The sequence below is a fragment of the Hirundo rustica genome, chromosome 2, assembly GCF_015227805.2.
Source record: "Hirundo rustica isolate bHirRus1 chromosome 2, bHirRus1.pri.v3, whole genome shotgun sequence".
Classification (NCBI taxonomy): domain Eukaryota; kingdom Metazoa; phylum Chordata; class Aves; order Passeriformes; family Hirundinidae; genus Hirundo; species Hirundo rustica.
In genome coordinates this window covers 99861685-99872240 of record NC_053451.1, presented here as the reverse complement: position 1 = coordinate 99872240, position 10556 = coordinate 99861685, and the positions used below count along the sequence as shown (strand labels likewise).

The 10556-nt window shown below is 48.1% G+C and overlaps 1 protein-coding gene across 1 annotated transcript; it reads right to left on the bottom strand.

Annotated features, from left to right (window-relative positions):
- Positions 1-533: 533 nt before the first annotated feature.
- LOC120748658 (skin secretory protein xP2-like) lies at positions 534-5251 on the bottom strand. Its single transcript, XM_040055274.1, has 4 exons — positions 4829-5251; positions 4156-4788; positions 1665-1712; positions 534-1578 (listed from the first exon to the last, which is right to left on the bottom strand). Exons 1-3 carry the CDS (start codon positions 5249-5251, stop codon positions 1704-1706), a joined length of 1065 nt encoding a protein of 354 aa, XP_039911208.1. The 3' UTR covers positions 534-1578; positions 1665-1703.
- Between the last annotated feature and the right edge of the window lie 5305 nt (positions 5252-10556).

Here is a 10556-nt window from a genome sequence, read left to right as displayed (position 1 = left end):
GTGATGCAGCAGCCACGTGGTTCATGTAGCAATGATGGTGACAAACACAGCACAGACCAGTGAGTAACCAAGTTCTCATTTCTTAAAACAGGAGGGCAAGGCAAAAATAGCATGAGTGATCTGATGGCTGAGCTTAAACTCCTTCTTGAAAACAAAAGTGCTTTAGTAACATGTGTAAAGGTGCTCTATATTCTACTGTATCAAATGCAGGAATTTTTGCATTCACTAGATCAGTTTCAGTTTAGAGGCCATTAAGATACTGGTACTTCATATAGAAGCTATTTCATTTTCAAGGCCTGATATGTGCTATCACGGCCTCAAAAACTGGCAGATTAATAAGCTACGACAACTACAGCTACATTATCAAGTCTTTATGCAAAATCTTGGAAGAAAATTACAAAGGTTGATTTATTTTCACTTGTCAGTTAAAATTCAGTTGTGCTTTAATAACTGAAAACCAGAAATTGTGTAAAAAGTCAGGTGATGAAAAAAAGAAAAGGGGCCATACAAGAACAAGGGAGGAAAAAACCCGCTAAGATTAAGAATAGCACTTAAATATAAAAATTTATTTAGGTGAAGTCACAAACAGTTTGATATCAATTTACAAACACTTTATGTTATGCATATTATTGGAAATATTGAGAAAGGGAGAGGAGATAATGGCAATTTTTTCCTGAAACAACTAAAGGCAATCCTTTACCATCATGTGCATTACTGGATCATAGTATTACCTTGACCCTTAGTATATGAGGAAAAAGAAGAAGAAAACAAAATACTGAGATGCAGAATGAAAACTGTGAAGCAGTGAAAAAGATTTTCATGAACACCAGACTACAAAGGTCTAGTCTGATGCTCAGGATTAAGTATTCTACTAGGATAAAAATAGAATTATAACTTACGTCAATCATAATCGATTAAGAATTTTGTAATGCACAATTGGGCTATCTGGCAATGACAGCAATGGTTAATGCAGAACAATGGAGAGAGGATACTGAGCCTCACAGAATAATTCTGTTGACAACCTGAGTTATTATCCCAAGTGTATGATACTTTTTTGAGTCAAATACACATTTATGTTGCATATACTCTTAATGAAATGGCAAAAGTAACAGCTGTAACAAGACAAGTTACGATTTATTTTTTTTTAAAACAAATATAATACATAGGGTTTTGAAGTGTCCGGTTGTGATCTGCAAAGATCCAGGATTGCACACAAGTTTGGTCAAATGAGAAGGTTTAATCTGCGCATTAAATTGGCTTTTACTTTCAAAGTAGTATTTTAGGGCAGGATTCTCCTCCGGGAGAGTGTTCCTGACCTCATTCAACCAGTGTTCAATTTATTCACCTTCCTGAATCTTTGCCCTCTTTGGATAGTCTGTGACAAGTGCTGCGCTGCAGGAATTCCTGTTTTCCAGCAAACTGGCTTGCTCTGCAGGTTTGTAGTCCATTGTTACAATTGCTGATTGGGTAAAATGAATTTCCTACGTCTTCTCTAGCACAGCTTGCAACGCAACAGAAGCAGAGGTAAAAGAATGCACTAGAATACCAGAGCTTCACTTAAACACCAACGGAGTCAGGCTGTTGGCACCAATAAGAAATTCTGTATTTAACAAATCTGCAAATATTTAAGATCCAAAGTTATTCAGTTTTATAAATTAACTCACCCACTTAGTCTGACTCCCATCCCAACTGGTCTTCTGTTTTCATGAAGTCTGGGGGGAAAAAAGAGAATTGTCTGAAGTTATACATACAGACATAAATCTGCAGGAATGAATCTCAGCTATTCTACACATGCGCCAATTATCGCACTCAAACGAAAACTAGGGTTTCTGTTCTTCCCATGTAAAGCAAAGCTACAGCTCTTCACCAGTGCCTTAGAAAGGACAGCTATCTTCAGACACAAGTTTGTATACTTTGACTTCATTCTTACTGTTTGACCATCTGTGGAAATGCAGAATTAGAGATACAGGCACTAAACTAAATGATGCAGAAATTCAAGGAGTCTTGGACTAAAAGGGGGAATGAAATCCAGTCAGGCTGCCGAACATTATCCCTCAAAAAGTACAAAACCAAAATTAGATCAAAACAACAATCTGGGAAAAAAAGTTTTTGTAAAACACCTCCTCTTCCTCTTGACAGCATGAATGTGGAAAAGCTTAGGTTCTGTCCAAAGTCTTAAGCCCATAAAAGGCTATTCTTTCCCATTTTAATTCTCCAGCTCTTTTGCCCAAGTGTGATGTCACATCTTATTTTGCTGAAGTGGTTTTACACAACATAGACAGAGCTTGCAAAGAGCTGGAGAGATATGGGGAAATGCACAGGTCACCTCCAAGAAAATACTTCCTTGCTGTGACCTTGCTGATGATAAATTCTTGCTTTATCCTAGGCCTCTACATTTGACAGCTGGTCAAATCGTTATTTCATTTAAGGACATTTTTAACAGTTATAAGAAACAATACGCTAACAATTAAAAACTGCTCAAATATCAGAAAGGTGACTGAAACCACAATTAATTGCAGAAGTTTTACTTTTTCATTGTGCTGCTAAAGTACTACTCATTTTACAAACAATAAACTTCTGGTATTTTGTAACAGGTAAAATAAACACGTTTATTTTTTTCTTTACACACTTTCTGGGGGGAAAAAATACATCAATGCCATTGATAAAAATCAACTAAGAAATTTCCATGAAATCAAAGGGGATCAAGACCCCTGGTGCCTCAGTCGACAATCGAACAAAGCTCAGCACTGACAGATCAGCTGCTTTGGAAGAAGTTACAAGAGTGGTTAACATGACAAGCTGAATGTCCAGTCCCACATGAGATGAAAGCTATAAGCCATTGCCCATCTGATGCTCACATAAGATCTGTGGGTAAACAAGAACTGAGCTGTTCACCTTGAGAATGGAGAAATGTAAACAGATATATTGGAAAAAGTTGCAGAACACAGAGCATCAACCACAAAAGGCACAAGGCCAACAGGCTTCGGTTTATTGGTCTTACTCTGTGGTGTTTGCTCCCTTTCTTTGTCACAGGTTGGCCCAGGGAAGATACTTTTGATAGGCAAGACTTGGTGTGATACACCAAGCACTTTCAGATGCCTTGAAAAGGGGCCAGGCTAACATGAGTCAAAGAACTTAGCCTCTCTGTGCTAGCAATCCCAGGGAAGCACAGCATCTGATAAATTAGGAAAAAATCTTCTGGAAGGCAAAGGTTCTTTCTACAGTTGTAAAAAAAAAAAAAATGGTTAGAAGCAAACATAGCCGATATAACAATCTCTCTGTCACCATTCAGCTGGCATGAAACTCAACATTCAGCATTTTCTCTGCTGGGGGTTTGGCAGACTGCAGTCACCAGCATAAGAGAAGCAGCACAACCCCTAATACAGACAGGCAGCCCTTTGTAGCTGTGGAGCGCATCGTCATGCCTCAGGCAGGAGAAAAGAGGAGACCTGCCTACATCCACCACAGGTTGTACCAGTGTAGTGATGCCTATACTGAAAGGAAAACAAAAACACAAAATCCTCCCCAGTTCTCCTAATCACACTCGTCATCTTTCCCCACAAAACAGGCTCTAACTTGTGGATTAAACATAGTGAGCCCCAATACAGGTTTAATCTTCACAGTGAATTTGCACACTATGGCCATTTTCATTGAAGTTTATCTTTATTCATATCAATTTTTTGCCATCCCATGCTGCCTGCCAACTGCCCACACGCTCCCATAGTAACAGGAGAGTCTGTACTCTTTGCCTTACATACAGATAACCGTATCGCTGAGAAAGTTGATTTTTAAAAGACAAATCAGAGGAAAAGAACAAAACCACAGAACACTTTTCTTCTAATGTCTTCAGGAAAATGCAAAAAGTATACCAGAAGAAGGAATCAGTGGGGTTCCCATTTTCTGGTGGCCAGAGCAATAAATGCTCAAACATTTGCTCAGAGGATCCATCCACGTGCACACCTCTCACGGTGGCCAGCTGGGCACCCACGGTACCGCGTCCCTATGGCCAGCACGAGCAAAGGGTCAGCGCCACGAGACGAGAGCTGCCGACCAAGACAAGGGCACCCCAACTGCCCCTTTCTCCTCTTCCCGTCCGAGGGAGCACCACGCCCAGCCAGCGGAGCAGAGAAACTCGCGGCCATCGGCCCATCACACCTGGCTTTTCTCCTCCTGCTTGGGGCTCTGGCCCGGCGGTGGCGGCTGGGCCGGCGAGGCCTGTGTCTCGCTCTCGGCACGCGGGCGCCTGGGGACAAGCGACTTGAGGGGTGCCATCCACTTCATCCACAGGTCCAAGTCGACGTCGCCCCAGGGCAGTGAGGGGTTCTTGGCCGCCCGCCGCCGGAAATCCTCATCGTAGTTCATCCAGGAGGTGCCCCCGTAGGTGGCGTGCAGCTTGCGGATGGTGTCCAGGTACTTGAACATGGCTCCGCAGCGCGCCGGGTGCTTCTCGCACAGCACGCTGGCGTACACCAGGAAGGCCGAGACCCACTGGTCCAGCGTGTCCCCCGGGCGCGGGCCGTGCTCGGGGGCCAGCTCTGTGTGGAGCAAGGAAAAGAGGTCAATGAACTCCCCCCGCCAGATCCGCTCCTTGGTGGCCTTGGCCAGCTTGTAGCCCAGCGGCCGCCGCAGCCCCACGTAGGGGGTGGCCGCCGCCTCGGCTTCGCCCTGCCCCGCCGCCGCCGCCGCTGCCGGAGCCGGGGCCGGCGCCGGAGCTGGAGCCGGAGCTCCGGCCGCGCCGCTCGCCGCCGCCGCCGCCTCGGCGCAGGGGCTGGCGGCCCGCCGCGGCCGCTCCCAGCGCGGCCTGCCGCTCCAGCCAGCGCGGGTTCACGTAGACGGTCCGCAGGCGCGGCGCGGCCCCGGCCGCCGCCGCCGCCCGCGCCGAGCCCTCGGCGCCGGGCTGAAGGCGCAGCACGGCCAGGGCGGCGGGCGCGCCGGCGGGCAGGTCGCTGCCGTCCCGCCGCGGGGCCGGCTGGGCCGCCGCCGGCACCTGCAGCAGCGAGGGGGCCGCCCAGGGCGGGGAGCCGCCCCTAGGCCCGGCCGCCGCCGCCAGCGCCTCTAGGCCCGGGAGGCCGAGCCGCGAGCCGGGCGCCACCGCGCCGAGCACCCATCGGGTCTCGGCGATCCCGGCGCGGTCCCGGGGGCTCCGCGACCTCCCCTCCTCGCGGCGCCCGGCGAGCGCCGTCCCCAGCGTCAGCGGGGCCGCGACTCCGGCCCGGCGGCGGCGGCGGCTCCGCCGCCTCCCACGTGGCATCGGCGCGGCGGCTCCGGGCGGCGCGCGCGGCGGGGGCGGGGCCGCGCGTGGGAGGGGCCACAGCCCGGATCCCCGCCCCCGGCCCGGCCCGGCCCCGCCGCCGCGATCCCGGGACCTGGCACGGGTTTGGCGCTGAAGTGCCGGGATGGGAGCACGGAGAGGGCAATGCTCCCTCTCTCTGCCTCAAAAAATAACCCCCAGTACCGCTGCATATATATGCATGCTCTCTATATATGGATATCTAAACGTACATATGTATGTACGTGTATGCACACACACACACAGATGTGTACACCATGTCTAGTTATATATACGATATGCTACATAATATATTTGCACGCTGTATATATACAACTTCTGTAAGGATATGTAGTAGGCACCCCGATGTCATTATTATTGCTGCAGTGTAGCGAACGTTTTGAGGAATAATGGCATTACATCACTTCTCCCTTCCAATATAAATAAACCTCATTTTCTTTACAGAAAATGGCCTTCCCCCCCCCCCCCCCCCCCCCCCCCCCCCCCCCAATTTTATTGGGTGCTTTCATACAGATTCAGCTTTCTTAGTTAAGCACTGAGTAGGTCAGCAGCTGGGTGAAGGTTGAACCCCACTGGAGCCACAACTGGATGCTGGCTCCTTGTGTGGACTTATGCACCCCAGTCCAGAGCTGCTTCCAAACACTTCCGTAGCACTCTCTCTTCTGGAGGAGCAGCCTTGACTGCTCTGCTGAAATGTCTGTAGATCAATCCCACTGCAATAAAGACAAAAGTTCTGTAAAAAAAAAAAAAAACAAAAAAACCAACAGTTCTTTCATTTTCACAGAAAGACTGGAAGGGATACATTTAGATGAAAGACTTTTTGTCCAAAAATTTAAATCACAGGAATGACAAAGTTAGGAATTCTTCTGTAAGAAAAAAAAAGTAAGGTAAAAAACTGACTTTGGGTTGTTGTGGTTTTTTGTTTGTTTGTTTGCTTTTATGCTTAATAAATTCTAAAGAAATAATTAGAGTAACAAAAAGTTACTCTTTTCCAAATCACCCTCATTTTCAGGCATTTTTCAGAAGTCTGAACAAAACAGGATTTATTTAATTCTTCAGATGAATATACTCTCATTTTGATAAGAAGTTATATTTTTAAAATTCAATCAAAACAGGGGACAGTATCTCCTTCCAATTTCAGTTTAATGGGGCATTAATAAAACCAGACATTGTTACAGTAACAGTAAGACCACAGTTTCTCTAAAACTTACTCATGTATTGCTATTAATGCTTAATAACACCTTGTTAACAAGTGTTATTAAGCTTTATAATGCTTGTTATTAAGTCTGATGATGGGCATTTGCACAAACTCTTTGAAAATTTTCTGAAAGTTAAGGTTTTCTTGACTTTGATTCAAAACTACTATTTGTTTAGAACCAGAAAGTGATTCAAGTTGGAGGAAACCTTGAGAGCTCTACAGTTCAACCTCCTGGTCACAGAAGGGCAAAAACTAAACTAAGACAAGGTTGCTTAGTGCCTTGTTCACTTAAATCTTGAAAACCACCAGTGATAGGGATTCCACGACCTGTTTCAGTACTGATGATTACCCTTGGTAAATCCATGCTGGATTCCAGTCACATTTTTCTCCTCTGTGCGCCCAGAAATGGCTTCCAAGAGAATTTGCTTTTGTGATTTTCCTGAAGTGAAGCCACCAGCCTGTAGCAGCTTGGTTAGTTCTGCTCTTTTTGAAGACAGGTGCAATATTTAGCCCTTTCCATGCTGTTAGGTACTTCTCCAAATTTTGATGCCTTTCAAACATAAAAAGTGGCCTCCAGTGACATCATCCAGCTCTTTGAGCACTCTCAGATTCATCCTGGCTGGTTTCTGAGGATTGCATGGGCTGTGACTCATCAAGAAAAGATCCACGACTTGGTCCTTTTCCCCTCTTTACAGGTTCTTTTCACCTTGAGGCACAAAGGGCTGGGAGACTTCGTTGATGAAGGTCAAGGCAATGAAGGCATAAGTAGAATCACGAAATCATTTAGCGCCACTTCTACAGGTTTGTTAAATACCTCCAGGGACAGTGTCTCCACCATTTCCTTGGGCAGCCTGTTCTAGTGCTTTGCCTCAGAAACGAAGGGCTAGCAACATCAGATCAACAAGTATTACCTCACTAATCCTCTACAGATATTGCCACCCAGGCAGTATCTGGTGGCTGAAGTTATCAGTAAAATTAGGGAATTTGGATTATGTTTTTGTCCTGTGCTTGTACCATGTTCACTAGAGCTCAAGCCTATTTCAGGGTAGTGCTGCCAGGTCTCACAATTAGGCAGTTCATAGCAATAATGAACAGAAACTTCGAAAAGAATCAGTAAGTGCTTTTATTGCTGTTTCCCCTGAAAGATGCAGACAGCAGCCAAGACCAGTAGCAAAGGTGTCTACATGGAGCATCTCTATACATATGCTGCATTTACTCTTTGAATTGCAGCTGTAATTCTCCAGGTCTCTATCTCATGAAAACTATAATTTTTCATGGAGGCTTTCACGTAGAAAACCAGCTGGGCAATAAGGGGGTGGGCAAAAACCACCTGGGCTGAGGCAGGTGGAAATAAGAATGCTTTGCCTCCACTTCATTTAGAGTTGCTACTCATAAGCTCCTAACTATGCACTTATCTGATCATTTCAGCCTCCTTTCACAGGCTGTGTGTGCAGTGTATAAGGATCTGAATCGGAAACTTGGAGGTTTGCCTGCTGGCAACCAGCACCGCCCAAGAGTATCAGCCCTTCAAAGTGGGCAGTGCACCTCACAGAGAGTGGCGGGAACTGTTTCTTGTGAATTTTGGAGGCAAATGTGATTGTCCTCTCTACTCCTCATGTGATGAGTTCCTTACAGCTTTGAATTTCCCTCTCTGCCTTTTTCCTCATGTCTTTCTGTCCCTTTATGTTGCCATGATAAGTTTGTAGAGGACAAAAAAAGCAAATACTTGGAGCCACATGTATGTATAGTTGTATTGCAGAGGTGTTTCTCAACCAAATTGCTAGAATGGGCAGAGAACTGCAGAAACAAATGCAGATTGTTTTATGCTTCAGACCTTCTTTTTAGTCTCAAGCATAAGACCTTATTGAAGGCATTAATGAGGAGGCAACATGAAATGAAGCTGTAAACAGAAACAGCTGCAACCTTAGCTGTGGAGGAACTTAGAATTAGGCAATAGGACAGTTTATTTTAATAAGACGGGAAAGCTACTTTGTAGACAAAAACAGAACACACACACAAAAAACCCCCCCAAAAAACCCCGAGAAACAAAAACAAACAACCCCCCTCCTTTGTAAACATTACCTAAAACCAGAACACCTCCCTTTGAAAGTGGATGTACTTGTGTGCTGCTGGTCTTTATGAACCTTAAACAAAGCTACAGAGGAGAGAACTGTCTACGCTATTGATGAAACCAGAGAGTTCTGCCATAGAGCATTTACCTGCATTGGCTCCAGGACGCCAGAGAGAACAACACAACCCTGCACTAGGGTTTGAGAAAATGCAGCATGAGGAGAAAAATAAGCCTTGTGCCATGCTAAAGCACTTTTTTTTTTTTTCCCCTTCCAAATAACCTGTCTTTTTATAGGGAAATTTTCTAGGAGCTGCCTGCAACAGTTTTGAGGAGATTGGAGGGTTTATGGAGCTGGTGGGTTTTCAAGTCAAAACAAGGATGCTTAGGCCCCATGGAATCAGCAGTCTAACTGTGAGTCCATCTGAGACAGGGGAGGTTTGCCACTTGCACAGAAGTTGTCCTTGGGCATTTTCCACTTACTCCATAAATAAAAGTACAGGTCAGGAAGGAAAACAGGATCTGGTGTTGTGTGTTTTGCTTTCCAACAAAAATGTAGCAGGTGTAGCATTCACTGCCACAATAGCAACAGAACCAAATCCACCCACAAAGCTAAAGGTAACTCAATAAAGTTTAAACACTAAGTAAATTACAGTGTTGGGGATCCAGAAAGAACCTGACAAGCATCCCTGCTGAACTCCCCCAGGGAGAGGAGAAGGACTCGTAATATTCCCAGCTAGAAGAGGCGAGTCAGATTCTGCAGCTGAGCGGCTGCTGCCTTCACTCCAGGTGAAGAAGCAGCTGGCTGCCTTCATGGGGATGCATGGTTTTGTCCTTCTCTGTGCATTCTGTTTCTGCATTTCTTTACAATTTTGCTTTTCCCAAGTTTGTTCTGTCTCTCGTAAATGTTTCCTTGCCTGTGTTTGGAGTGGGAACAGAGAAAGTCTCGGTGGAAGATAAACCTGTTCAGTTACTTGTCCTGAGGAGGCTTGGCTCCCCTGGTCCCGTTCCTTTCTTCTTCTGTGGCCGCGAGCTGCTCAGCAGAAGAGTTACAGGTCCCGGTGACCAGTGCTGCCTGTGGGGCTCACGTCCATGCCCCCTCAAAGCAGGTGCTTCAGAGGATGGTAAGAGAGACGTGGGCCAGAACGCAGTTTCAAGTCGAGCTCCGTCCAAGACCCTGTCCCGTGTGCTGCACAATGTAAGTATCCTGTTTATTGCTCGAAGTTTTTCCTAGAGACATCATCTCCGCCCGACACAGCCGGGGCGGACGGGGGTTCCACAAGGAGCAGCCGGAGCGGGACGCGGCGCAGGGCTCCGAAGGGTCAGACCGAGGCTTGGCTGCACTTCGGGAACGATCGTTCCGGAAAGCAGCTGTCCGCCGCTACTCGATCCCTGCCCAAAGCGCAGCTGCACCGTCCCAGCGCGGCAGCGCTCGGGACCCGCAGCGCAGGAGCCCGCGCAGCGCGGCGGGGCTGCCTCGGCCGCGCCCCCGACGTGGGCGTCCCGCGGCCACACCGAGGTGCAGGCGACACGGGGAGCGCCTCTCCCGCCCCGTGTGGGGCGGCGGACGGGCCCGCCACCGCTGGACCCGACGGGGTGTGTGTCTGTGCGGGGCGCCCCGCGACTCCCCTGCGCACCGCGGCCGAGGGGGGAGTGACTCTGGCAGCCTGCGGCGAGCCCAGATAAAAGCTCCGCTGCTGTCGTTTTCCCTCCCCTTTTCTCTCGTAACTTTTTTTTTTTTTTTTTTCCCTCCCTCCCTCTCCCTCCCAGCAAAGTGACCGCGCCGGCGGCAGCCCCGGAGCAGCCCCAGCGCCGGACGCCGCCATGAGCCCCGCGGTGCCGCCGTCGGGCCGCGCTGCCGGGGGCTGAGCCCGGCCGCGGGGGACGCCCCGAGAGCCGCCGCGCTCCGCGCCGCCGTGGCGGGGACCGGCGGCAGAGGCAGCGAGAGCCCGGGCAGGACCCCCGGCCGGCCCGCCGTGCCCGGGGCAGCGCCCGCCGCG

Excerpts from the sequence above, each read along its gene's own strand:
- LOC120748658 (XM_040055274.1), bottom strand. The coding sequence starts at position 5,251 with ATGCCACGTGGGAGGCGGCGGAGCCGCCGCCGCCGCCGGGCCGGAGTC. Across the intron at positions 4,789-4,828 it reads CGCGCCTGCGGACCGTCTAC|CGGCCGCGGCGGGCCGCCAG; the intron begins GTGAACCCGCGC and ends CCGCGCTGGGAG.